This window comes from Agelaius tricolor, unplaced genomic scaffold, assembly GCF_023055355.1.
Source record: "Agelaius tricolor isolate 1412-34295 unplaced genomic scaffold, bAgeTri1.0.p SCAF_41, whole genome shotgun sequence".
Lineage (NCBI taxonomy): Eukaryota > Metazoa > Chordata > Aves > Passeriformes > Icteridae > Agelaius > Agelaius tricolor.
In genome coordinates, this window is record NW_027269301.1 from 1,603,888 (window position 1) to 1,631,257 (window position 27,370).

The 27,370-nt window shown below is 57.1% G+C and overlaps 1 protein-coding gene across 4 annotated transcripts; it reads right to left on the reverse strand.

The window, feature by feature from the left end:
* Window positions 1–237: 237 nt before the first annotated feature.
* On the reverse strand, window positions 238–25,830 carry LZTS1 (leucine zipper tumor suppressor 1). Of its 4 annotated transcripts, none has more exons than XR_011683837.1 (5): window positions 25,672–25,830; window positions 7,380–7,789; window positions 5,924–6,748; window positions 3,022–4,224; window positions 238–2,770 (listed from the first exon to the last, which is right to left on the reverse strand). XR_011683837.1 is itself a non-coding variant. In XM_071454871.1 (4 exons), the coding sequence occupies exons 2-4, from the start codon at window positions 7,728–7,730 to the stop codon at window positions 3,574–3,576; spliced, it is 1,827 nt and encodes a 608-aa protein (XP_071310972.1). In that variant the 5' UTR covers window positions 7,731–7,789; window positions 25,672–25,830; the 3' UTR covers window positions 238–3,573. The 4 variants fall into 4 exon arrangements, 1 of the variants encoding a protein (XP_071310972.1); XR_011683836.1 differs by having other exon boundaries at window positions 238–2,668; window positions 2,703–4,224; XR_011683835.1 differs by having other exon boundaries at window positions 238–1,423; window positions 1,505–4,224.
* Between the last annotated feature and the right edge of the window lie 1,540 nt (window positions 25,831–27,370).

Below are 27,370 nucleotides of genomic sequence, written 5' to 3' on the forward strand. Positions count from 1 at the left end.
ATTAATGGCCAATCACAGCCTAGCTGTCTCAGACTCAGTCAGACACAAGCTTTTGTTATCATTCCATTCTTTTGCTTTCCTTGCTAGCCTGTTGATGAAATCCTTTCTTCTATTCTTTTAGTATAGTTTTAATGGAATACATAACATAAAATAATAAATCAGCCTTCTGAAACATGGAGTCAGATCCTCATCTCTTCCCTTGTCCTGGGACCCCGCTGAACACCACCACAAGCTGGGGAAGTTTTAAAAAATTTATTTATAAATAAAAAACATAAAATTAACCAGTAGTTTACATCAGTCACCAGAAAGAACATAAAAAAAAAAATCAACAAAACCAAACAAAAAAAAAAAAAAAAAACTGCAGAAAAATAATTCTCTGTCCAGGCCGGGGCCTGGAGCGACACACCTGGAATGCGACGGGCACACACAGCGCGGTTGTGCAAAGGCAGCACGGCGAGGCCTCTGGAGATCACATCACAGAGCTGGGGGGGACACGGGGCCGGGGGACACGCCTGGGGACAGGGACAGGGACAGGGACGGGGACGGGGCCGGCGGGAGCAGGAGCGGGAATGGCCGGGCCGGGCTCTGCTCCCTCCCCGCGGCTCCGGGCCGGGCTGCGCCCGTTCGGGGGAGGCACAAAATCCCTGCCGGCCTCGCTGCCCCTGATCCTTCAGCTTGGCAAACATCCTTCGGCTGGGCATGGGCATGGGCAGGGGTGGGCAGGGACTGGGGCAGGGCAGGGATGGGCAGGGACTGGGACAGGACTGGGACAGGGCAGGGATGGGCAGGGATGGGCAGGGCTGGCCCCGGGGGGCACCCGCAGGAGCCTGAGGTTGGCTTTTCCACGGGCCAGGGGTGAGCATCGCTTGTGCCATTGCCAGGATGGGCTGGGCAATGCCAGAACTGACTGGGCAGTGCCAGGTATGGCTGGGCAGTACTAGGCTCAGCTGGACAGTGCCAGGCCTAACTGGACAATGCCAGGACTGGCTGGGCAGCGCCAAACCGAGCTGGACAGTGCCAGATCCAGCTGGTCAGTGCTAGGAGTGGCTGGGCAGTACCAGACCCAGCTGGGCAGTGCCAGAACTGGCTGGGCAGTGCCAGGACTGGCCAGGCAGTGCCAAGAAAGGCTGGGCAGTGCCAGACCCAGCTGGGCAGTGCCAGACCCAGCTGGGCAGTGCCAAGACTGGATGGGCAGTGCCAGGTATGGCTGGGGAGTACTAGGCTCAACTGGGCAGTGCCAGACCCAACTAGGCAATGCCAGGACTGGCTGGGCAGTGCCAGACCGAGCTGGACAGTGTTAGGAGTGGCTGGGCAGTGCCAGGACTGGATGGGCAGTGCCAGGACCAGCTGGGCAGTGCCAGGACCAGCTGGGCAGTACTAGGCTCAGCTGGGCAGTGCCAGGAGTGGCTGGGCAGTGCCAAGACTGAATGGGCAGTGCTGGGTTATGGCTGGGCAGTACTAGGCTCAACTGGGCAGTGCCAGACCCAGCTGGGCAGTGCCAGACCAAGCTGGGCAGTGCCAGGAGTGGCTGGGCAGTGCCAGGCCCAGCCAGGAGAGCTGGGGCAGTGGTTTGGGGTGCTCGGGGCCGGGCGCAGAAGGCACAGACTGGTTCCTGTGTGTCACCTTTCCAGGCTGCAGTGGCGCGAGGGATGCGGAATTTTGCACAGCTCGGAGCCCGTGGCCGAATTGGCGGCGTTGGGATTGTGCAAGAACCCCCCCCAAGAGCCCTGGAACGGGGCAGTGGGTAAATAATTGCAGCAAAAATATCATTGCACTGGCACAGAGGGGTCCCCTGGGGCCCCCACCCCACAAACTGGGTCCTGCTGGTTCCCTCCCCAGCCAGGGGGACACAAGGGTCACCAGCAGGGCCACCTCCTTGTCTGTGGAGCCACTCACTGGTGGCAGGAGGAACTTTTAAGAGCTGGGGTAGTAATTAAGGTGGACGTGGTTGGTTTGGGGTGTTCAACCAGCTCCCCTGGGCCGGATCCTGCAGGATCAGGGCAGGGAGGAGATAAGGCAGCTGGGAGGGACAGCCCCAGCGAGTGCAGGGGCTGTGGGGCGAACACAAACCCCAATCCCTGGTCAGAACGTGGCTGGGACATTCCTGTGAATCCTCAGATCCAGCTGCTGCCTGGCAGCCGGAAGAAGGGACGGGGTCCTTGTCCGTGGGAGCTGGGAATGCCAGCAGAGAGAGGGTGGTGGGTGCTGTGCTCGGACTGAATGGGAGCTCAGGGTGATCTCAGGGTGATCTCAGGGTGATCTCAGGGAGTTGGGCCATACTGGGGGGGTGTGAGCAGGTGGGGAACCTTCCTGAGGCCCTCCTGGGCTGGCAAGGGTGGATGTGGCAGTGGCAGGAGGTGGCTCTGTGCTCCCACAGTGCTGAACGAGGCTGAGGAGGAGTGGGAGCTTCCTCCACGGAGCTGGGGCTGATTCCTGCCACCCTCAGCGGGCAGGATGGTTCTGGGCCATCCTTGGAGCTGGGCACAAATTGGAGCTGATTCCTGTCATGGGCAGTGAGCAGGATGGTGCTGTGCCATCCCCACAGTGGGCACACACTGGGGCTGATTCCTGGGCACACATTGGGCTGATTCCTGGGCACACATTGGACTGATTCCTGCCACCATCAGTGGGCAGGACGGTGCTGGGACATCCTTGGAGCTGTGCCATCCTTGGAGCTGTGCCATCCCCAGAGCTGGGCACACATTGGGGCTGATTCCTGCCACCATCAGCAGGCAGGACAGTGCTGGGCCATCCTTGGAGCTGTGCCATCCTTGGAGCTGTGCCATCCCTGGAGTTGGTCACAAATTGGGGCTCATTTCTCCCACCATCAGCGGGCAGGACGGTGCTGGGCCATCCTTGGAGCTGGGCACACACTGGGGCTGATTCCTGGGCACACACTGGGGCTGATTCCTGCCACCATCAGCGGGCAGGACAGCGCTGTGCCATCCCAGAGCTGTGCCATCCTTGGAGCTGTGCCATCCCTGGAGTTGGGCACAAATTGGGGCTGATTCCTGGGCACACACTGGGGCTGATTCCTGCCACAGGCAGCGGGCAGGATGATGCTGGGCCATCCCTGGAGCTGTGCCATCCTCGGAGTTGGGCACAAATTGGGGCTGATTCCTGCCACCATCAGCAGGCAGGACGGTGCTGGGCCATCCTTGGAGCTGTGCCATCCCTGGTGCTGTGCCATCCCCAGAGCTGGGCACACACTGGGGCTGATTTCTGCCACCATCAGTGGGCAGGACGGCGCTGTGCCATCCCTGGAGCTGTGCCATCCCTGGAGCTGTGCCATCCTTGGAGCTGTGCCATCCCAGAGCTGTGCCATCCCCGGAGCAGGGCCAGGCTGTGTCCCCCCAGCCTGGAGCAGAGCATCCCCTGGGCGCTGGGCACGGATGGCAGAGAATTCCCTGGAGTCCTGATCCCTGCCCGGGGGCAGAGGGGGCAGTGCCAGGGTGGGGGAGCTGCGGGCACGTCACCATTGGCACGAGTGGCTTGGTCACCTCTGGAACACGACGGGCGGCGGAAGGACGGGGGGACACTGCACGGCGGGGAGGGGACAGCTCCCCCGGTGGCTCAGATCTCGGTGGCGATGATGTCCTCGTAGGGGACGTCGGTGCCGCCGGGGATCTCCAGCTCGATGGGCTCCTTGCCATCCTCTCCCGCCGCCAGCTGCTGCAGCATCTTCTCCAAGCTCTGGTTCCTCTTGTACATGTGCAGGTAGCTCTGCTGCAGCTGCTTCTGGTAGTGGATCACCTTCTCCTTCTCCTCCTTCCACGTCTGCCGCTCGTGCTGGAAGCTGCAGCTCATCTGCTCGTTGTTGTCGCGTTCCGCCTTCAGCTCCGCCCGCAGCCTCTCCAGCTGCCCCTGCAGGGCCTGGGCATCCTCCCCGCCCGGCCGGGGCGCCTGGAGCTGCTCCCGCAGCGCGGCCAGCTCGGAGCGCAGCTCCAGGATCTCCTGCTCCAGCAGGTTCACCTTCTCCCGCAGCAGCTCCGACTCGTTCTTCTTGCGCTGCAGCTCGTTCTCGCACACCTCCAGCTCCATGGCCTTGGTGCGCAGCGACACCTCCAGCTCCTGGCTCTTCATCTCCAGCCCCTCCATCTTCAGCCTCACCTCCTTCAGCTGCGCCTTCAGGCTCAGGATCTCCGTGGTCTTGGTGGTGAGCTCGGTCTGCGATTCCTTCAGCTGCTGCTTCAGCAGCGAGATCTCCCCGGATTTCTGGCACACCTGGGGGGGAACACCTGAGTTAGGGATGGCCCAGGGCTCAGGGGAAAGCTGCTGGCTAAAACTGCTGGGTTTGGAAATCAAAGGATCCAAACCCTTCAGTGAACACCTGAATTAGGGCTGGACCAGGGCTCGGGGGAAGCTGCTGGCTAAAACTTCTGGGTTTGGAAATCAAAGGATCCAAATCCTTCGGTGAACACCTGAGTTAAGGCTGGACCATGAGTTAGGGCTGCACCAGGGCTTGGGGAGAGCTGCTGGCTAAAACTTCTGGGTTTGGAAATCAAAGGATCCAAATCCTTCAGTAAACACCTGAATTAGGGCTGGACCATGAGTTAGGGCAGGACCAGGGCTCAGGGGCATGCTTGGGGAGAGCTGCTGGCTAAAACTGCTGGATTTGGAAATCAAAGGATCCAAATCCTTCAGTGAAAACCTGAGTTAGGGCTGGAGCAGGGCTGGGGGAAAGCTGCTGGCTAAAACTGCTGGGTTTGGAAATCAAAGGATCCAAATCCTTCAGTGAACACCTGAGTTAGGGCTGGACCATGGGGAAAGGCCGGGGTACCCCGTGTGTGTCGCTCTAGGACATGAAATAAAACCACACACACGCTGGAACCTCCAAGGTTGAAAGAAGGGCAGTTTAATTCCTGATTCTAACATTTATAGACTGTTAAAAGTGGCAGTGGACTGGAGGATGACAGTGCCACCTCTCCAATGACACCGGACAAACTAAGAGTCTACTAAATTTCTCTTCCTCTAGAAAAGAATGTAAAACAATAATTATTTAGAGAAATGTGTGTGAGAAGGTTCGTTACAAGAATGTAAACAGCAGAAGGCTTAGAAGAACAGGGTGACACGTGTAAGCCAGGCACAGCTGGGGCGCAGCACGTGGCGACCCTGAATTTAATTTTCTTACCATTATTTGTTAGAATTCTAATTTAATTACAAACATTATTTATCATTAATACTACATTAAATAATACTGCATATTTTTAATGTAGTATTAATTATAAATATTATATATTAAATAATAATATATTATTATATATTTAATTGTATATTATTAATTTATAAGTTGTAAATATATTGTATATATAGTGTATGTATATTGTATATATTTATATTGTATATTTATAATTTATTAATATATTAATTTAGTTGTATCTTATTAATTGTATATATATTTAATTCTATATTAAATATTACTATTATATATTGTATATATTGAATATTAACATTATATATTTATTTATAATTACCTCTTCCTAAATGTTGGAATTTCCAGCAGATTAACGGTGTTTGCTCAGCAGTACCAAGGAGTGAGCAAATTAAGGTTAAGCAGAGAGTGGAAGGTTTTACTGCTCCCTAACAAACGGCAAGCCCAGGGAGTTCCTATTTCCTTGTGGCAGTTTTACAGCTCCTGTGGGGCAGGAAAAGCCGAGCTGGAGGCCGGGAATGCCGAGTTAATTCAATGCCTGAGGGGGTTTGTGCTGTGCTTGCTCCCTTGGGCGAGGGGAAGGGTTCAGGGGGGCCGTGAGAGCCTCAATCCCACTCCCAGGGGGCTCTGCTGGGATTTCACACCCATTTCCTACAGCCTGGGATGGGATGGGATGGGATGGGATGGGATGGGATGGGATGGGATGGGATGGGAAGGGAAGGGAAGGGCTGGGGGGTTTGGAGCTCTCCCTGATCCCCCTTTGCCTCTCACCTCCCACTGCGTCTCCTCCAGCGCCGGGGCAAAGCTGGTCTTCTCCTTCTCATAGGACCTCAGCTTGGTCTCCAGCAGGTTCTGCTCCTTCATGAGTTTCTCCAGCTCCTCCCTCAGCTGCTGCTTCTCCTGCTGCAGCTGGAACACCTGCAGGTGCAGCACCTGCTGCGTCCGCTGCGTTTTCTGCGAGGTTTGCTTGAGTTTGCTGTTGCATTTCTGCTTCAGCCCCTCCAGCTCCTCCTTGCAGCGCCGCTGCTTCTCCTCGTAGGCCTGGCAGGAGCTGATTTCCTTCTCCTCGAAGCTCGACTGCAGCTCCTGCAGCTCTCCCTCCCTCTCCAGCAGCTTCTGCTCCAGCTCCTGGATGGTGGATTCATCCGTGGCGATGGGCGAGCGCACGCAGGCGCTCTTCTCGGCGGCGGCGCGGTGCTGGGGCGCCTTGCCGGGGTTCAGGATCTTGTTGCCGCCATCAGAGAAGGACATGGCCTTGAGGCTCATCATGTTGCTGTCCTGGATGATGGCACACTGCAGGATGTTGTGGGCAGAGCCCCCGAAGCGGCTGATGGGGCCCATGGGGGTGACCAGGGGCTCCAGCTGGTAGCTGCTGCTGGTGCTGTGCGTGGGCAGGCTGGACATGGAGTTACGGCCGGAGTCGGACAGGCCCCCCGAGCAGGGCAGTGGCCGCAGCTCCTGCTCCTTGGCCTTCTCTGGGGGGTGCAGCTGCTGGGCCAGGGGCCCCCCGCTCTCGGGGGACGAGTGCAGGATGGCCCCGGAGCGCGGCAGCACCGGCTTGAAGGCTGTGGGACGAGGCAGCGGCTTCTCCCCGCCCTGCAGGGAGAGCAGAGCCCGTCAGCACCGAGCGAGCCCCGCGTGTGTCCTCCCACCCCACAGCACCCCCAGTGCAGCAGACCCCATAGAATTGTCTAAGACCCCGTGGCGTGCTGAGATTTAACAGTAGGAACTGCTGAGTCAAGATGAGACAGCAAAATAAGCTCCTGTCTTCTGCCTCTCGCCCCATAGCTTATCTCTGTAACCCCCATAGGTGACTTCCCCCTAAACCCTACTATTGGACAAGTTTGGATCCCCCTTTACCCTATAAAAAGGGGCTGTTTTAGCCCATTTGGGAGAAGAAGAGCCAACACTGGAACCCTTGCAATGTAATGGCAATAGAACTCTTGCACTATAGTGACAACAAGTGGTGATCCCGATGTGATTCAGGAAAAAGGACTTGACTGTATGATCCCATGGATTCGGGAACCCTGTGGATTCGGGACTAAACTATAGGACCATGTGGATTCAAGGAAAAGGACTTGAATGCTAAACTATTGGTAAAACATATCAATTGCAGCTATTAATGTTTGTTAAATACGAGTATAAAAGTATATAAAACTCTTGCACTATAAAGACAACAACAGTGGGACACGCCCCTGCTCCCAGGGCCGCTTTTTTCCCCACTCACCACTTCCAGCTGGCCGGGGAAGGGCATCAGCTTCTGTGGCGTGGGCGTCCCGAAGTCCAGCGCGCCGCTCCCGGCGGGCACGGCCAGCTCCGCGCCGCCCAGCGCGGTGTAGTCCGGCCGCTGCGAGCCGTGCGCCTTCTGGCTGACCTTGATGTAAAAGAAATCCTCATTCTTGCTGCTCTTGGAGCCGGACTTGTGGCCGGAGTCCTGCGAGAAGCCGAAGCGGAGCAGCCCGTCCGAGTAGCGGTTGAGCTTCTTCAGGTGCGAGGATTTGCGGAGCTTGTACTGGGAGGCGCGGCAGTGCTTGCTGTGGAAGCTGTGGCCGGAGATGAGGCTGCTGACGCTGCCCATGCTGCTCCCAGCGCCGCCAGATCATAGCAGAGCCTGCGGTGAGGCCGGGAGCGCCGAGCCTGGGGACACAGGGACACACGGCGTGAGCCAGGAGAGGCCACCCGGGGGTGGCAGAGCTCCCCGCTTTGGGGATGGAGTGCTAAAAATAGGTTAGAAAGTGTAAAATAGTTGATAGATCGTTAAGCATGTACTGTTAATTTGGTTACAAGGTGTCTGAACCCAGGACATTGCTCTGGCTGCCCTGGAGGGCTCCAGACCCTGGCAGGGGCTCAGAGCCCTTGGCACAGAGTCACAAACACCTGTGCCTTTGATTTTAGCCCATGGAAACAATTCCCAACTTTGTGTGAGGAGTTACAAGCCACAAGGGTTTGAGTGGAATGACAGTGAATTTATCACAGGGTGAAAAAGAATTTTGGGGATTTAGAATGGGGGTTCAAGAGGAAAGATGGAGGAATCTGGGCGTGTCCTGTCCTTGTTCTCCTTCTTCTCCTCCATCTTCTGCTGTGTTGGTGAGACTTTTGGATTGGTTTAGAGCAGAGACAGACTGTCTAACACAGGTTATGGGTATTGGGAAGTTATTGTAAATAAAGCACAGGCAGTTCTTAGTATAAAAAGCCAACAGCACCCCAAGGGCAGGGACTGTGCCACAGCCCGACCTGCTGGACAGATCTCAGCAGGTCAGAGAAAGAATGGAAGAGATAAGGAAAAATAAACAACCCTTTCACTGGCCGGGCTCTGGCTGGGCTTGGGAGCATCCTGGATAAAGCCAGGAAATGGCTTGAAACGGCTTTGATTTATTATTAATTTAAATGTTTTTTTATGAAATATTTTATTAATTGGAGTGGATTTTATCCATCCTGGATAAAGCCAGGAAAGTTCTCTAAAAACGCCCAGAGGAGGCAAAGGGATTTGTGGTCATTTTTGGGTGTAATCCCAACAGGTCCCCGCATCTCCCGCCCATTCCTGGCCAGATCCCGGCTCCACAGCCTCTCCGCATCCCTCTCCACTTCCCCCTCTTAACCTGCCTGAAAAGGGGCTCCACGAGCCTTAATTAGCGTTAGGCTTAATTAGCGTTAATGGCTGTGCGGCACTCGAGGGGATGAGAGACCCCGGGAGCGCTGAGCGCTGCCATCAGAGGCACGCGGGGCTCCTCCGCTTTGTTGGGAGGGGGAAAATGTAAATAAAATAAACCCCCAGCTCCTGGTGGCCTCTGCGACACTCGGCTCTAATGGGGACGCGGATCCAGCTCGGTAATTAGCGGTGAGAAAGGGGAAGGCACGTAAATAAAATTATCTGGGTGCTGTTTGCACTGGAGGAGGAGGAGGAGGAGGAGGCAGGGAAGGTTTCTGCTCCGCGCAGTGTTTGAGCAGCTCAGAGCTCCCACTGGGGGCTCCAACCCTCTCCAGTCTCCCCAGGCCGAGTTCCGGTGCTCCAAGCAGGAATCTGGGGGTTAAACTGGGGGTGGGAGAGGGTTCAGTGGTGGAGGGGGTGCAGGAAGGCTCTGCCAGGGCCCCCTCACTGCCCTGTCCTCAATCCCAGAGTCAGGCCTCTGGTTTCCCATTCCTCTTTTCTCATTCCTCTTTCTCCCCTCCACTCTTTTCCCCTTCCTCTTTTTTCCCACCCCTCCTTTCCCATTCCTCTTTTTTCCCATTCCCGTTTTCCCCTTCTCTCTTTTCCCACTCCTCTCTTTTCTCATTCTTCTCTTCCTACTCCTCTCTTTTCCCATTCCTCTTTTCCTACTCCTCTCTTTTCCCATTCTTCTTTTCCTACTCCTCTCTTTTCCCCTTCCTCTCTTTCCCCACTCCTCTCTTTCCCCCCTTCTCTCTTTTCCCACCCCTCTTTTCCTATTCTTCTTTTCCTACTCCTCTCTTTTCCCCTTCCTGTTTTCCCACCCCTCTTTTCCTATTCCTCTTTTCCCACTCCTCTTTTTTCCCATTCCCGTTTTCCCCTTCCTCTCCTCTCCCACCCCTCTTTTCCCATTCCTCTTTTCCTCCTACTCTCTTTTCCTATTCCTCTTTTCCCACCCCTCTTTTCCCATTCCTCTTTTCCTCCTACTCTCTTTTCCTATTCCTCTTTTCCCACCCCTCTTTTCCCATTTCTCTTTTCCCACTCCCCTTTTCCCATTCCTGGCTCCGGCCGCTCCCAGCCCCACCCACTCTCATCCCTCCCTTTATTTCTTTTCCTCTCCCCGTGCCCGAGGGCCGGCATGGCTGAAGGGCAGAGGGAGGACAGACAGACTGCCCGCCTAATCCCCAAATCCATTTTGTGGGAGATTAAGAGACGCGAGAAAGGCCTGAGCGGCTGCCGGGGCGCTGCAGATACGGGACAAGCTTTGGGAAGAGCAGGAGGGGAGGGATGGCTGCGGGGGACGCGACGGTTGTCCCCACAATTGTCCCCACAATTGTCCCCACAATTGTCCCCACACAGCCCGTGCCCGTTGGAAGGCGCTGTGACAATGACACAGGTGCCACCTGTGCTGTCCCCAGGCAGCGCACAGTGCTCAGCTCAGCCCCGGGCTGTGACATTTATTTTCCACCTGGGGGGATTTAAACTCACCCACAGCCCCTCCTTGTACATTTATTTTCCACCTGGGGGGATTTACACTCACCCACAGCCCCTCCTTGTACATTTATTTTCCACCCAGGGGGATTTACACTCACTCACAGCCCATCCCTGTACATTTATTTTCCCCCCCCAGGGTGGTTTACACGCACCCACAGCCCATCCCTATACATTTCTTTTCCTCCTGGGGGGTTTACACTCACCTACATCCTGTCCCTTTACATTTCTTTTCCTCCTGGGGGGTTTACACGCACCCACGGCCCCTCCCTATACGTTTATTTTCCTCCTGAGGGGTTTTACACTCACCTACTACCCATCCCTATATATTTATTTTCCCCCCCCAGGGGGGTTTACACTCACCCACAGCCCATCCCTGTACATTTATTTTCCTCCTGAGGGGGTTTACACTCACTCCCAGCCCATCCCTGTACATTTATTTCCCCCCCAGGGTGGTTTACATGCACCCACAGCCCATCCCTATACATTTCTTTTCCTCCTGGGGGGTTTACACTCACCTACATCCTGTCCCTTTACATTTATTTTTCCCCCCCAGGGGGGTTTACACTCACCCACAGCCCATCCCTGTACATTTATTTTCCTCCTGAGGGGTTTTACACTCACCTACAACCCATCCCTATACATTTATTTTCCCCCAGGGGAGTTTACACTCACCCACAGCCCATCCCTGTACATTTATTTTCCTCCTGGGGGGGGTTGAGCCCCTAAAGAGGTCGGGTTTTCTCGCTGCCCCCTCGGGCAGATCCCCCGGGTTTTTGGGTGGATTTTTGGGTGCCTGTGGGAGACGGGAGAAGGGAGGAGGCAGCGCTGGCACTTCACAGCCTCTTGGCAGGAGGCGTTTCCATCAACCCCAGCCCTCCCACGCACGCCCCACAGCGCTGGGCACGGTTTTCTTCTCCTTCCCTGTTAAAAATGAGCACTTTGAAAGCCGAGGGGGAGTCGGAATTCGGGGGGAACAATGGCAAAAAGAGGAGGGAGCAGAGCTGGGAGGGCACAGGAGCGCAAGGAGGGGTCAGAGCTGTCCCCTGGCCTCGTTCAGCACCTTCCCAGGGATCCAGAGGGGTTTGCTGAGCCACCAAACCCGGGCACGGAGGACACTGAGGACACTGAGGACATTCACACGCGAGAACTGCGAGGAAAAATCGGGGCTGGGTGTTCAAGGGGGTTTGGCTGTGTCAGAGCAGGCGTCTTGTGAAATGCAAAAAGGGAAAAAAATAAAGTAAATAAAAAAAAATATAATAAAAAGATAATAAAAAATTAAATAAATAATAAATAAATTAAAAATATAATAAAAATAATTAAATAATAAAAGATAAATGAAAATAAAAAATAAAATATAATAAAAATAATAAATAAATAATAAAAATATAATAAAAATTTAAATAAATAATAAAAGATAAATGTAAATAACAATATAATAAAATATAATAAAAATTAATTAAATAATAAAAGATAAATGTAAATAACAATAAAATATAATAAAAATAATACATAAATAATAAAAATATAATTAAAAGTAAATAAGTAAGTAAAATAAATGTAAATAATAAATAAATAAAAATAAAATAAATTATAAATAAATATATAATAAATATATAATTAAAAAGAAATTAATAAATAATTTTAAAATGTAAATAAAAAATAAATGCTGAGAGTGAAAGTGGGGGTGTCCCGTGGGCAGCTGTGGGTGCACAGCTGGAGAGGGGGAGCACAGCTGGAAAAGGGAGAGCACAGCTGGAGAGGCACAGCTGGAAAAGGGAGAGCACAGCTGGAGAGGCACAGCTGGAAAGGGGGAGCACAGCTGGAGAGCACTGGGGGCCTGGGGGGGGGGGGGGTGTGACACGGCCAGAGGTCACAAAACGACAGAATTAAAATTCAACCTAATTTTTAAAACGAAAATTAATTTTTAAAATTAAAATTAATTACAATTTTAATCTTAAAATGAAAAAGCTCTTGGAGATCGAGTCCAAGCTGTAAAAGTGCGAGGGGTGACAGGACCTGCGGCGGGGAGGGGGTCACGCTGTCCTCGGTGATGTCACCGCACAGCCCTGATGAGGTGATTACCCCCATCAATTAGCTCCATTAGCTCAATTAGCGAGCGCAGGGAGCCACGGAAGGCTCCAGCGCGTCCCTGTCGCTCTGTGCCCGCAGCAAAGGAACCTTTCAAGGACCTTTCGGCACGAGCCCCGCGACCCTTCCAGGACCTTCCAGCTCCCCTGGATCAGGGAACCCCAGATCGGAGATCGCTCCTGGCAGCGTGGGGGTCCCGGGGGGGCTGATCCCCACAAACAGCGCGGGCTGAAGCCCGGGATGGGGGAAAACCACGTGGATTCACCCACTCGGGCTTGTGCGGGGAGACGGGGGGGACAAAACATGAATGGCATCTCACCAGCGCAGTCACGCCTACCCCGCGCGTGGGAGCGCCGCTCTGCCCGGCCTCCTCGCCCCCGCAACTCAGCCTTATCTCCCTCAATCTTATCTCCCTCGGCCTTTGAAGCTTTCCCCCTTTTTTCCCGGCTCCTTCCCGAGCAGGTTTCCCCGGCAGGAGCCGCGGTTTCCCGGCGGTGCTGCTCCGCTCCCTGCCGATCCTGTTCTCCCCCCGCTCCCCATCTCTGGAATGCCAGCGCTTCCTTCTTGCCTCGCCCCCGCCTTTTCCCTCCTGGGTTATTATTCATCCTCGCCGTGCAGATGCTCCCACACATTTGGGTGTTTGTTGGGAGATGCTGGGATGGCACGGAGCAGCTGCCAGGAGCCCGCTCGGGGCTCAGCCTCGGCCTTCCTCTTCCTCTCGAGCTCTGTGCCCCTGTCCCACCTGGCCATCTGGGCACTGGGGACACCGGGAATGTGGCCCTGGGGGGGAAAACTGGGAATTTCCATGGTGGAAAGTGGTACCTGGAGCATATGAGGTGGGCTTTAGTGAAGGGAATGGTTCAGAGCAGGGCTTGGAGGGCAGATTTGCACCGAGCTGGGCCTGGGAGCTGCACCAAACCCAGACTGAGCCTCCAGGACCCCCAAATGCCTCTGAACCCCACTGAGCTGGGCCTGGGAGCTGCACCAAACCCAGACTGAGCCTCCAGGACCCCCAAATGCCTCTGAACCCCCCCTGGGTTGAGGAGATGAAGCTGCCCTGGGCTGCGTGAGAGCATCTGCCTGGCTCAGCTGCAGCACCTGCTGCTCTCCCTATGCCCAACTGCGGCTGGGCTCTCCAAACCCTGCTGGTTTTACTCCCCAAACCCTGCTGGTTTTACTCCCCAAACCCTGCTCTTTTAGCCCTCCAAACTCTGCTCCTTTTACTCTCCAAACCCTGCTCTTTTTGCTCTCCAAACCCTGCTCTTTTTTCCCTCCAAACCCTGCTCTTTTTCCCCTCCAAACCCTCCTCTTTTTGCCCCCCAAACTCTGCTCTTTTTGCTCCCCAAACCCTGCCCTTTTTTTTTCTCCAAATCCAGCTCTTTTTGCTCCCCAAACCCTGCTGGGTTTACTCTCCAAACCCTGCTCTTTTTCCCCTCCAAACCCTGCTCTTTTTCCCCTCCAAACCCTGCTCTTTTTCCCCTCCAAACCCTCCTCTTTTTGCCCCCCAAACAAACAGCAGCACCCAGCGCTTGCCGAGCCCGGCGCCCGTGCCCGAGCCCCTCCCGGCTCTGCCGGGGCTGAATTCAGCCCTCGCCGCGCTCCTTTGTGCCTGGGGGCCCCACAACAAGGATTTCATTCACTGCCACCCATTGTCCCCGCTCATTCAGCGACATCCACCGCGCTGGTTGCGACCGCGGGCCGGCACAAAGCGCTCTCCGCGCGTTCCGCCCCGAATTTGCCATTAGCGAGGAGGAGAAGGCGGGGGGGACACACTCGTGGAGAAGAATGGCCCGGCTCGGTGACACGTTCCAGGCACTCGAGTGGCCCCGGAGTCCATCACACGCTCGGTGTTCGGTCAATGAGCACCGGGAGAATTCGCGGCCGCCGCTCGTTGAAGGGGAGCCGGTGCCAGGGGCTGGGTGGGCTCCGTGCCAGGGTGGCACCGCCACTGTCCCCCCCCACTCTGGCAGCTGGGCACCCCCGCTGCGGGCCTGCGGGTGGGGTGGGATTGCTTAATGGCACAAAAATAAAAAAATAAAATAAAAAAAAGGGGGGGAGAAAGGAAAAAAAAAAGGAAAAAAAAAAGGGAAAAAATTTAAAAAAAGGAAAAAAGGAAAAAAAGGGGAAAAAAGGGAAAAAAAGGGAAAAAAAAGGAAAAAAAAGGAAAAAAAAGGAAAAAAAAGGAAAAAAAAGGAAAAAAAAGGAAAAAAAAGGAAAAAAAAGGAAAAAAAAGGAAAAAAAAGGAAAAAAAAGGAAAAAAAAAGGAAAAAAAAAGGAAAAAAAAAGGAAAAAAAAAAGGAAAAAAAAAAAGGAAAAAAAAGGAAAAAAAAAAGAAAAAAAAAGGGAAAAAAGGAGGAAAAAAGACGGGGGGGGGGAAGGAAAAAAAGGGGGAAAACGGGGAAAAATAGCAGAAAAGGGGGGGAAAGGAAAAAAAGGGGGAGGGAAGGAAAAAAAAGAGAGAACAAGGGGGAAAACGGGGAAAGAAGGGAAACAACGGGGGGAAGGAAAAAAAGGGGAAAAAAAGGGAAAAAGGGGGGAAAAAAGGAAAAACAAAGGGGGGAAGGAAAAACAAAGGGGGAAAAAGGAGGAAAAAAGGAGGAGGGAAGGGGAAAAAAAGGGGGGGAGGAAGGCTAAAAAAGGCAATCTACATCACACCAGTTCCTGCGGGAGGGTGGCTCAGGTCCAGGTCACTTAGAAAGCCAAAAATCACGGCTGAATTCAGCAGCAGCTTTGGGCAGGGCTCTGCGGGAGCCGCGGACACCCCAGGAGGGGTCGAGGCGCGGGTCCCGCCCGGGATGTGCCCAAAGCGGCCGCGGCGAGAGCAGGGTGGGACCAGCCCGGGTGGGACCAGCCCGGGTGGGACCAGCCCGGGTGGGAGAGTGTCACAGACATCTTTGATGGAAAATCCTTTCCTTAGGGTTTTTCCTCCTGAGAAGCTGAGAGGCCTCAGGAACAAAATGTAACCAATGGTTATCTGCTGCTGTGGAATGCAACAGGTGCATCTGGGATTGGGCTCATGTGGTTGTTTCTCATTAATGGCCAATCACAGCCCAGCTGGCTCAGACAGAGAGCCTGAGCCACAAACCTTTGTTATCATTCTTTCCTATTCTATTCTTAGCCAGCCTTCTGATGAAAATCCTTTCTTCTATTCTTTTAGTATAGTTTTAATGTAATATATAATAAAATAATAAATCAGCCTTGTGAAACACAGAGTCAGAGCCTCGTCTCCTCCCTCCACCCAAACCCCCTGTGAGCACCAGCACAGCAGAGGCTCCCGGCCCTGCCAGGGACGATTGGGGCAGAGCAGGGGGGGGTTTCTGTGGCTCCTGGTGATTCACAGCCAGGACCAGCTCGGGACCCGGCCCTGCCTCCGATTGCTCAACACACAGAAAATCGCTGTCAGCAGCGTCCCCTGACTTCCCGCGGCTCCTGCGTGCTCTCTGCAAAAGGCTTAAATCCTTTAACTCAGCGGCTCAAATCCTCTCCCCACCTTAACCCAAACCATCTCCCATGACCAACCACCCTCTGTTTAACCAACCTCATCACAGCCCTCTCCTATGCCCTCCCAACCTTAACCGCAGTTGCCTTCCTTACTCTAGCAGAGCGCAGAATCCCAAGCTACATTCAAGGCTGAAAGGGCCCAAACATTGTTGGACTTGAGCCTTGCACCCAGCAAATCCCCGGCCTAGAGGGGGGATCTGTCCCTCTCCTCTCTGCCCCACAGCCCCCACGGGACGTGGGGGTGACACAAACCCTGAGAGGCTCCAGGCAGCGCCAGAATCCCCTGGGATGGAACCGCCTGGGATCCTGCAGGGTCACAGCCCCTGGGAAAGCCGGGCTGGGGAATGGGGCTGGAAAAGGTTCTGCCCCAAAAGGGTGCTGGGCACGGCCCAGAGCTCCAGGGATGGGATTGCTGGGGGTCTGTGCAGGGCTGGACTCGGATCCCTGTGGGCCCTCCCAGTTCAGGACATGCTGTGATCCCAGAATTAACTGGGATGCCACCAGATGGAGATGATGAGGGACTGAGCATCTTCACCCCACCCATCCTGCCAGCCCTGCCTGTCCCCAAAAGTCACTTTGGGAATCTGCTGCTGCCAGGCCAGCCCTGTGCCCAGCTGGGGCCAGACTCCCCAAACTCTGCTCCTTTTGCCCTCCAAATTCTGCTTTGGGGTCTTCAAACCCTGCTGGTTTTGCCCTCCAAACCCTGTTCATTTTGCTCCCCAAACCCTGTCCTTTTTGCCCTCCAAACCCTGATATTTTTCCTCTCCAAACCCTGCTCCTTTTGCCCTCCAAATTCTGCTTTCTGCTCCCCAAACCCTGCTGCTTTTGCCCTCCAAACCCTTCTCTTTTTGCTCCCTAAACCCTGCCCTTTTTGCCCCCCAAACCCTGCTGCTTTTGCCCCCAAACCCTTCTCTTTTTGCTCCCTAAACCCTGCCCTTTTTGCTCTCCAAACCCTGCCCTTTTTGCTCTCCAAACCCTGCCCTTTTTTCTTTCCAAACCCTGCTCCTTTTGCCCTCCAAATTCTGCTTTCTGCTCCCCAAACCCTGCTGCTTTTGCCCTCCCAAACCTTTTGTCCTTTCCATCCTCCCAACACCACCATTCATGTGAGCAGCCCCCAGCCCTGCCTGGGGAGGGCAGAACCCGAACTCTTCCTCCCTCATTTTTGGGTTCAATCCACTCCAGCCGCCCCTCAGCTGCCAGCCCCGGCTCCACCAGGTGCCAGAGCCCCCCGGTACTACCCGGAGCCCCCCGGTTGTGTCCCCGCTGCCGCCGCAGGGGCTTTGGGAGCTCGGTGATTCACCGAGCACCCACACGAGCCACATCAGTCATGCTCGGCTACAAAGGGAACGCGTGTGAGACACCGTTAAATATTTCTGGGGCGGAGAGAAAGATCCTTTCAGCTCCTCTAATTCCTCCCAGCATCTGGCTTTTCGCGCTAATGAGCGACTGAGACGGCAATTAGAGCCCTGCTAATTGGCAAGGCAGCAACGCCCGCCCGCTGCCCGCTTTGCTTTGGGGACACCTGAAGGGTGACGGTGGCACCTGGGGGATTCACCCCCATCCCGTGCCAGGCACCCTCGGCCCCTGGGGAGCGATTTGGGGACAATTTGGGGACAATTTGGCCTCCTGGGGATGCTGTGGGGACACCTCGCTGGAGGTGCCATCCCTGCGGCCCCTCCTGCGCTGGCCGGGATAATTTGGGGATAATTTGGGATATTTTGGGGATAAGTTGGGATATTTTGGGAGCTGTCTGGGACTGGCAGGTGGTGCCGGGGTGGTGACAGCTGAGCCTGGAGCCGCCAAGCCCCTTCTCACACTTCCCTTCCCGACCCTGCCCCGCACAATCTGCCGCGGGGGGAGCTGAAATTCCCGGCTCCAGGAGCCTGAAATTCCCGGCTCCAGGAGCTCACATTCCCGGGACAAGGAAGCTGAAATTCCCGGCTCTAAGGAGCTGAAATTCCCGGAACAGGGAGCTTGAATTCCCGGCTCCAGGAGCTGAAATTCCCGGGACAAGGAAGCTGAAATTCCCGGCTCCAGGAGCTGAAATTCCCGGGACAAGGGAGCTCAAATTCCCAGCTCTAAGGAGCTGAAATTCCCGGCTCCAGGAGCTGAAATTCCCAGCACAAGGGAGCTCAAATTCCTGGTCTAAGGAGCTGAAATTCCCGGCTCCAGGGGCCTGAAATTCCCAGCTCCAGAAGCTGAAATTCCCGGCTCCAGGGAGCTCAAATTCCCGGGACAAGGAAGCTGAAATTCCCGGCTCCAGGAGCTGAAATTCCCGGGACAAGGGAGCTCAAATTCCCCGGTCTAAGGAGCTGAAATTCCCGGCTCCAGGGAGCTCAAATTCCCAGTCTAAGGAGCTGAAATTCCCGGCTCCAGGAGCTGAAATTCCCGGCTCCAGGAGCTGAAATTCCCGGCTCCAGGGGCTGCTGTGCCCCGGGAGGGTTTGGGGACGGATCCCTGAATTCCTGCCCGGGCTGGGGGGTCCCGCAGCCTCCCCCGTGCTGTGCCCGGGCTGTGCCTGCTGGGAGGGCTTTGTCTGCCCTGTTAAAAATAGCAGGGACTTGGTGTAACTCGGCATGAGCCCGAAATAAACGCTTCCCCTCCCAGCTTGTCACTCCTCACGTGGCTTCACCCCTGAATTATGGACAAATACGATGAGGGGCACCAAACCCCTTTCCCTCGAGGCGGTGGCACCGAGGGCTCCTTCCACAAACCCCAAAACCTGCAGGAAACACCTGGGCCGAGGCTCTTTGTGCTGCGCAACTCCCCCGGGCACAGGAGGGGAGCAGCAGCATCCTCTCCATGTACAGGCAAAATTTAGCAGCGGTGCTCGGGCTGCCATGGAGACCGGGCCGTGTTTGCAATCCCCGAGCCGCTCATTGTCTCTCCCCCTCTCTGAAAAGCAGCCAGGAGCAGCAGCAGGGCTGGCACTGCCCCCCTGGCATTGCCCCCCTGCTCCTGGTGCCCGCAGCAGCCCAGCCCAGCCCTCCCCGGGTGCCCTCTCTGCTCCCTCAGCCCCTTCTCGGGGCCACTTTGGGCACTCCCCGGCCTCTCTGGGCACCAGAAAGCAAATTTGGGGTTGCTGGGCTCGCGTGAGGGGCACGGGGCCATCCTCTGGTGTCCCCTCCTCCCCGTGCCCTGGGGACAGCCAGAAATGGGCTGGAATTGGGCTGGTTTGGGGACTTTTCCTGCAGCCAAGGAATGGGGGACAAGGGGCTGGAATTGGGCTGGAATTGGGGCTTTATGGGGGACAAGAGCTGGAATTGGGCTGGAATTGGGGGACAAGAGCTGGAATTGGGCTGGTCTGGGGGACAAGAGCTGGAATTGGGCTGGTTTGGGGATTTTATTCCAGTCAAGGACAAGGGGCTGGAATTGGGCTGGAATTGGGGACAAAAGCTGGAATTGGGCTGGTTTGGGGATTTTTCCTACAGCCAAGAAAGAGGGGACAAAGGGGCTGGAAAAAAGCTGAAATTGGGCTGGTTTGAGGATTTTTCCTCCAGCCAGGAAAGGGGGACAAGGGGCTGGAATTGGGCTGGTTTGGGGCTTTATGGGGGACAAGAGCTGGAATTGGGCTGATTTGGGGCTTTATGGGGGACAAGAGCTGGAATTGGGCTGATTTGGGGCTTTATGGGGGACAAGAGCTGGAATTGGGCTGGTTTGGGGCTTTTTCCTCCACCAAGGGCTGGACACTGCCTGAGGAACAGGAGGGGGAGTCCCTGGCCCTGGCAGCAGCTGAAAACCCCAAATCTCTGCCCCAGCCAGAGGGAAAACCTCTCCCAGGCAGGGCCTAAAGATCCTCCTGAGACCAAGCCCAGTGCCAGGCCTAGGCTGGGCTTTGCTGTGGTTCCTCCTGTGCTGCCCTTCCCTGTCTGTGGCAGCAGCTACACCCAGCCCTGTCTAAATTTGGGGATTTTTGTCCCTGCCTGGCGCTCGGAGCTGAGGAAAGGCTCAGCTCCTGCTCGCTGGTGAGGAGCCAAGCTCAATCCTCAGCGTGAGGAGCATCTGCTGCTGCTGTCTCCTCATCCCCAGCTCCTCTCCTGCTTCCCAGAGTGTCACATCCCATCCCAAAGCTCCAGTGCAGCAGCAGAAGGGGGAAAAAAATCCCCAAAAACCCCCCCCACAAAAAAACCCCCCAAAAAAACCCCAAAAAAAACAAAACAAAAACCCCCCCCAAAAAAGGCAAATTCAGTTCTCGCTTCCTATTTTCCTCTTCCTCCCTTTTCCAGACTTGGCCCGTGGTGAATTCCACCCCTTTAATGCCTGGCTGCCAAATAGAGCAGCTCTCCCAACAGGGAAATGTGCATCAAAGTTGCAGGGAATATTTAATTAAGCTTTAAAGGAGCTCTTCCCTCAGTGGCTCGGGGAGATGTCGCTGAATTGTTCTGAAAATCAGGAGGAGAAAAAGGGGAAGTCAAAGATCCAAATGTTCCTGGATCCTGAGCTGGAATCTCTGATTTTGGCTTGGGCAAGGGGCCAAATCCACAGCCCTGCACCCAGGGGGAGTTGGGCTGGTTTGGGGATTTTTCCTACAGCTAAGAAAGAGGGGAAAGAGCTGGAATTGGGCTGGTTTGGGGATTTTTCCTACAGCCCAGGACAAGGGGCTGGAATTGTGCTGGTTTGGGGATTTTTCTTACAGCCAGGGAAGAGGGGAAAGAGCTGGAATTGGGCTGGTTTGGGGATTTTTCCTACAGACAAGAAATGGGGGACAAGGGGCTGGAATTGGGCTGGTTTGGGGATTTTTCCTACAGACAAGAATGGGGGACAAGGGCTGGAATTGGGCTGGTTTGGGGATTTTTCCTACATCCAAGAAATAGGGGACAAGGGCTGGAATTGGGCTGGTTTGGGGATTTTTCCTACATCCAAGAAATAGGGGACAAGGGCTGGAATTGGGCTGGTTTGGGGATTTTTCCTACAGACAAGAATGGGGAACAAGGGCTGGAATTGGGCTGGTTTGGGGATTTTTCCTACATCCAAGAAATAGGGGACAAGGGGCTGGAATTGGGCTGGTTTGGGGATTTTTCCTACAGCCAAGGAATTTGGGACAAGGGCTGGAATTGGGCTGGTTTGGGGATTTTTCCTACAGCCCAGGACAAGGGCTGGAATTGGGAGAACTCGGTGGGGACACCCTGGGATGGCAGCAGGGATTTTTGAGGGGTTTTCCTTCCCCAGATCTCCCAGCTCCATCCTCTCCCTCTCCCAGGATCCTCCCAAAGCAGAGCTCGGGCCTTGAAATTATAAAAACTCCCTTCAGGCAGGAGCAGCCTTTGCTGAGGGGATAAATGGGAATATTTATCTGTGAGGAAGAGGAGGGAAGGCTGGCTGGGAATGCTGCAGGGGCACCGCATTTGCTGCTGCAGGAACCCCAGCGCTGCTCGTGCAGGATTCGGATCCCCAAACCCAGGAAATGACCCCACTCAGGGCTTCCCACAAAAAACCCAGGAATTCCTTGGTGTTCACAGGGGCTTCTCCCAGCCAGGGGAGCAGCACAAAACCAGGGCAGGCAGCAGGGAAAGCCCCACGTGCCCAATCTTTGTGCATTCCCTGCTATTTTTAACTAATCCCAAATGGAAACCCTGCCTGGGGCTGCTGCTGCTCCTGGCCTTGCTCCTTCCCTGCTGCTCCTGGAAAAATCCCCCCTCCAAGGGCAGCTGGCCAGCGAGGAACAGCGAATAAATCAGGCAGGGGGTGGATTTGGGGCCTCCCAAGAGAGAGGAGATTTATAAACACGGCAGGCAGTGCTCAGGGCTGGGGGGGGGACAGGGAAAAAATCCCCCCCAAATTTGCTGTCAGGATGGGAGCTGCCACAGCCATCCCTGCCAGGCTGGGCTGCTCCAGGAGCAGCTTTAGGAGCAGTTTTAGCAGCAGGTTTAGCAGCTCCAGGAATAGCTGCAGTGCTACTACGGATTCACACTTGGCCACGCAGCTCTGCCGGCGGCCCTGGGTGACTCGGTGTCCCAAAAGGGGCTCCCAGGGATTGCTGGGATGCTCCCAAGGATCAGATTCGGGGCCCTGGGTGGCTCCAGGCTTTTTCCTACAGCCCAGGAAAGGGGGACAAGGGGCTGGAATTGGGCTGGTTTGGGGTTTTTTCCTACAGCCCAGGAAAGGGGGACAAGGGGCTGGAATTGGGCTGGTTTGGGGATTTTTCCTCTAGCCAAGGAATGGGGACAAGGGGCTGGAATTGGGCTGGTTTGGGGATTTTTCCTCTAGCCAAGGAATGGGGACAAGGGGCTGGAATTGGGCTGGTTTGGGGCTTTTTCCTACAGCCAAGGAATGGGGGACAAGGGGCTGGAATTGGGCTGGTTTGGGGCTTTTTCCTACAGCCAAGGAATGGGGGACAAGGGGCTGGAATTGGGCTGGAACTGGGCTGGTTTGGGGATTTTTCCTACAGCCAAGGAATGGGGAACAAGGGGCTGGAATTGGGCTGGTTTGGGGATTTTTCCTCTAGCCAAGGAATGGGGACAAGGGGCTGGAACTGGGCTGGAATTGGGGCTTTTTCCTACAGCCCAGGAAAGGGGGACAAGGGGTTGGAATTGGGCTGGAATTGGGCTGGTTCGGGGTTTTTTCCTACAGCCAAGGGATGGGGAACAAGGGGCTGGAATTGGGCTGGTTTGGAGCTTTTTCCTACAGCCCAGGACAAGGGGCAGGAATTGGGCTGGTTTGGGGCTTTTTCCTACAGCCCAGGACAAGGGGCTGGAATTGGGCTGGATTGGGGATTTTTCCAGCCAAGGAATGGGGAACAAGGGCTGGAATTGGGCTGGAATTGGGGCTTTTTCCTACAGCCAAGGAATGGGGGACAAGGGGCTGGAATTGGGCTGGAATTGGGTGGGTTTGGGGAATTGGGCTCCTGTCCCGGGAAGGGCCCCCGGAGCTGGGCTCGGGCCCTCAGGGGTTTCTGGGATGCTCCCAAGGATCGGATTCCCGGCCCTGCTGCTCTGTGCTGCCCCTCTCTGCATGCCGGGGATGCCTCGGCTCAGCCTCACCTGAGCGTGACTGGACCTGCCCGCTGCAGACTGAGCCTCCCCAGGGAGGGAAAAGAGGGACCTGGGGCTGAGGAGAGAGCGAGGGGGGCAGGAGGAGCTGGGACAGACCCCTGGGAGAGATCCCCTGGGACAGGGACAGACCCCTGGGACAGATCCACATGGACAGGGACAGACCCCTGGGACAGATCCCATGGACAGGGACAGATCCCTGGGATGGATCCCCAGGATGGATCCCTGGGACAGGGACAGACCCCTGGACAGATCCCCTGGGACAGATCCACATGGACAGATCCCTGGAGAGATCCCTGGGACAGGGACAGATCCCCATGGACAGATCCCTGGGACAGATGCCCTGAGACAGATCCCTGGGATGGATTCCTATGGACAGACCCCTGGACAGGTCCCTGGGATAGATCCCCATGGACAGATCCCCAGGATGGATCCCCATGATGGATCCCTGGGACAGACCCTAGGACAGATCCCTGGTTCAGATCCCTGGGACAGACCCCTAGGACAGGGACAGACCCCTGGGACAGATGCCCATGGACACATCCCTGGACAGCCCCTGTCCCCTCCACAGTGGAGCACCCCCGCTGCCCCGCACACCCGGGCACGGCCCCGCACCCCTTTGGGGGCTCTGCACGGTCTCTGCGCTGCTCCCGAGCTCTCATTTTGCTGCCTGAGCCTCGCCCGCCTTCTCCTCCCCCCTCGGCAGCGCTGAGTAACGGGGCGGGAGGCACGGAGCGGCCCCGGCCCCGCCGTGCCCGGGGAGCACCCCCGGAGCAGCGATTGCGCCGCCAAATGCGCTTTTGCAGCTGCCATTAATTGCCCCCAAGGCTGATGGCGAGGGTTTCGCACTCGCAGCTCTTTGAGCCGCTCATTAATGGGGTTGGTAATTAATTAACGGCCCGAGCGGAGCGGATCTGCAGCCCCCCCCCCCCCCCCCCCCGGGAAAAGCTGGATGGGGACAAAGGGGTGAGCGGGACACAGGGAAGGGACAGAGGGTGGCACTGGAAAGGCCTGGATGGGGACACAGGGGACAGAGGGTGGCACTGGAAAAGCCTGGATGGGGACACAGGGGACAGAGGGTGGCACTGGAAAGGCCTGGCTGGGGACACAGGGACACACACAGGGGACAGAGTGACACCAGAAGGGCCTGGCTGGGTGCACAGAGGTGAGCTGGACACAGGGAAGAGACAAAATGTGACACTGGAAAAGCCTGGCTGGGGACACAGAGGCGAGCTGGACACACAGGGGACAGAGGGTGACACTGGCCAGGACTGGCATGGGAGGCTGGGCTGGAATCCCTGGCAGAGCTTCCCAGGGAAGGTAAATCAGTTTTGCTGCTTGATGGTTGATGATGGAGGAGTTGTTTTTTTGATTTTTTTTTTTCCCTGCTCGTGGAAGAGGAGCTCTGGGGAGGGTTTGGGCAGCCATGGGGGCTCCTGTGGAAAACCCACGGGCCTGCTCCCAAAACTGGGGCCCTGCTCCCAAAAATGGGGCTGGTGCTGGTCCCTCCTGGCTGCCCGAGGCCCACGGGGGAGGAGAAGGTCACAGACCCCACTGTGAGCACAGGACTCAGACAGAAACCCCTCGGGCCAAGGGGGTGCCCCTGCTGGCCAGGGCAGCCACGGGGGCGGTGGCAGGAGGGGACAGCAGGAAGGCAAACCCGGCTGCCCGGGACGCAGCTGTGCCACCCCTGCAGCAGGACCGAGGGATGGGGACACATCCCTGGGGAGGGGGGATCGGCACTGGGGGTCCCGCACGATCCCCGGGCCCTCTCATGGGGGTGGGACCCTCGGAAGGCGTCACAGAGCAAACACGGCTCGGGTGGCTCAGCAGGGACGGGAATGCCGCCTGCCAGGACCTGTCCCCGCTCTCGGTCCCCGCAGGGAGCACCGAGGGCCGCGCAGATCTGTCCCCAGCGCTCGGTGTCACCGTGCGGGCGGTGACAGCCCGGCCGTGCCAGCGCCGCTTTCCCGGGCGAGATTCATCCCCGGCTTTCCAGGAGCTGCGCGGCCCCGGGGCGGCTCTGCCCTCCCTCCCCCGCCTTGCCCGGGCTGCAGAGCCCGGCCGGGAGCGGGGGCAGCCCCGGGAAAGGCCCTGGCAGGGCCGGTGCTGCCGCATCCATCCAGGTGCGGCCGGCGTTTCCCGCAGGGGCCCCCGCGCTCCTTCCTCGCCCTCCCACGCACCCGGCGCTGCCCCCGCGCAGCTCCAGCGGCGAAAAATTCCTGCAGGAGGAATTCTGGAGCAGGCAGCCCCTTCGCCGGGATGGCTCCGAGCTGATGACAACAAACCAAAGGCATCCATCCGCTCCTTCCCTTCCTTCCCCGCCTTCCCGGGCGCTCCGGGGCTCTGTAACCTGAGGCAGCCCGCACCGAGGTGCTGCTGAACAGGCAGAATTTTCTCGCCGCCGTGTGAAAAGAAGTTTGCCAGACTTCAGAGGGAAGCGAAAAGCCGGAGCTGAGCCCCGGGGGGAGGCTGCGAGCGGCCGAAGGGATGGGAGCCGGCAGCGGGGGCGAGTCCAGCCGCTCTCCCGGGGCGCTCCCGGCTCTTTGTGACCGAGCCCCGATCCCCGAGCCCACGGAGCCGGGCCGGGACAGGGCCGGTGCGGGGCATCGTGCCCGGCGGGGGGGTCACCCCAAAGCCATCGCCCTGCGGGGAGCCCCGACCGCGCATCTCAGCCCCTCCGCGTCCCCTCGCTGTCCCACCAGCGTCCCCGCAGCTCCCCGGGCAGCGTCCCCGGTACCGCCAGCGCTTCCCCCGCGCGTCCCTGCCCGGAGTCCCCCCCGGTGTCCCCCTGTGCCCACCTGGGGTGGCCGCTGGCTCCTCGGCGCGGCGCGGGGCTCCGCGGGGCTCCCGGAGCCGGCCCGGCCGCAGCATCCCCGGCGAGGCGGCGGCGGAGGAGGAGCCTGGACCCCGAGCCCGCGCACCGGGCCCGCCCCAGCGCAGCCCCCGGCTTTGTGCGCCGGCCCCCGGCCCCTCCTCCGCGCCCCCGGCCCCTCCTCCGCTCCCCGGCGCTGGAGCTGGGGCAGGAGCGGCGTTTTCTGCTCGGATGCTGAGCGAGAAGGGCCCGCGGGTGGATCCGGGCTCGCCGGAGCTGGGGTTGGTTCCGGTGCTTCGGGAACGGAGCCGAGGGCACGGGGAGCCCGCCCAGCCGCGAAAGGTCCGGGCTGAAGTTCCTGTTCTGCTGCATTCGGAGCGAGCACTTTGAGCTCCAAAATCCCGGCCTGGGCTGTGCCCGGCTCACGCCACAGCCTGGTGGCACCAGCAGGGACACGATCCCCGCGCCTCCGACCACCCGCAACCCGCTCAGGGGGCTGGTGCTGCTGGGCCGGGCGGGACCTGACCCCTCCTGGGCTCGCCGGAGTGCGAGGGGCGCCCTAAAGGAAACCCCGAAGGTCTCTGCTAAATCCATTCAGGTGGGCCCCGATTTCCGTAGCCCAAGCAGGTTGAGCGTGGCCGCAGGTGAGGTTTGTCCTGGTTTGACCCCCGAAGGTCTCTGCTAAATCCACTCAGGTGGGCCCTGATTTCCGTGGCCCGAGCAGGTTGAGCGTGGCCGCAGGTGAGGTTTGTCCTGCTCCCGATTTTCCAGCTCCGCGTCCTTCCCGTTGCTCGCCGGCAGCCTGGAACGGGGCTGGAGGTGCAGCGACATTGCCACGTCCCTTCCGTCCCTGCCCACCGGCCCCTGGGGTGGGTTCGCCTCCTCCTCCTCGCCTGGGGAGCCGCTCCCTGCCCGCATTTTCCTGCCTGGCGTTTTCCTGCCCGGAGTTTTCCGCCTGCCCCGTGCGGGGCCGGGGCGCTGACGCCGCGCTCAGGAATCCCCCGGGCAGCTGGAGCCACATCTGGGCTTGTCCCGGGCACATCTGGGCTTGTCCCGGGCATGGAGCGGCCCGGTCCGGTATGAGGGGAGGGAGGATCGCCCGAGCCAGGACAGGATCCCCCATTCCAGCCCAGGATCCTCCATTCCAGCCCAGGATCCCCAATTCCAGCACAGGATCCCCCATTCCAGCCCAGGATCCCCCGTTCCAGCCCAGGATCCCCCATTCCAGCACAGGATCCCCCATTCCAGCACAGGATCCTCCATTCCAGCCCTGGATCCCCCGTTCCCGCCCAGGATCCCCAATTCCAGCCCAGGATCCCCCATTCCAGCACAGGATCCCCGCTCAGTCTCACACTGGGCTGCTGGGTGCCCATGGGATTGGGATCATCATGTCCCATGGGGTTAGGATGGTGCCCCATGGGATTGGGATTATCATGTCTCATGGGATTGGGATGGTGTCTGTGGGATTGGGATCACCATGTCTCATGGGATTAGGATCATCGTGTCCCATGGGGTTGGGATGGTGTCCCATGCCGTTGGGATCATTGTGCCCCATGGGACTGGGATCATCGTGTTCCATAGGGTTGGAGTGGTGTCCCATGGGATTGGGACCTTTGTGTCCCATGGGGTTGGGATGGTGCCCTATAGGATTGTGTTTCATGGGGTTGGGATGGTGCCCCATGGCC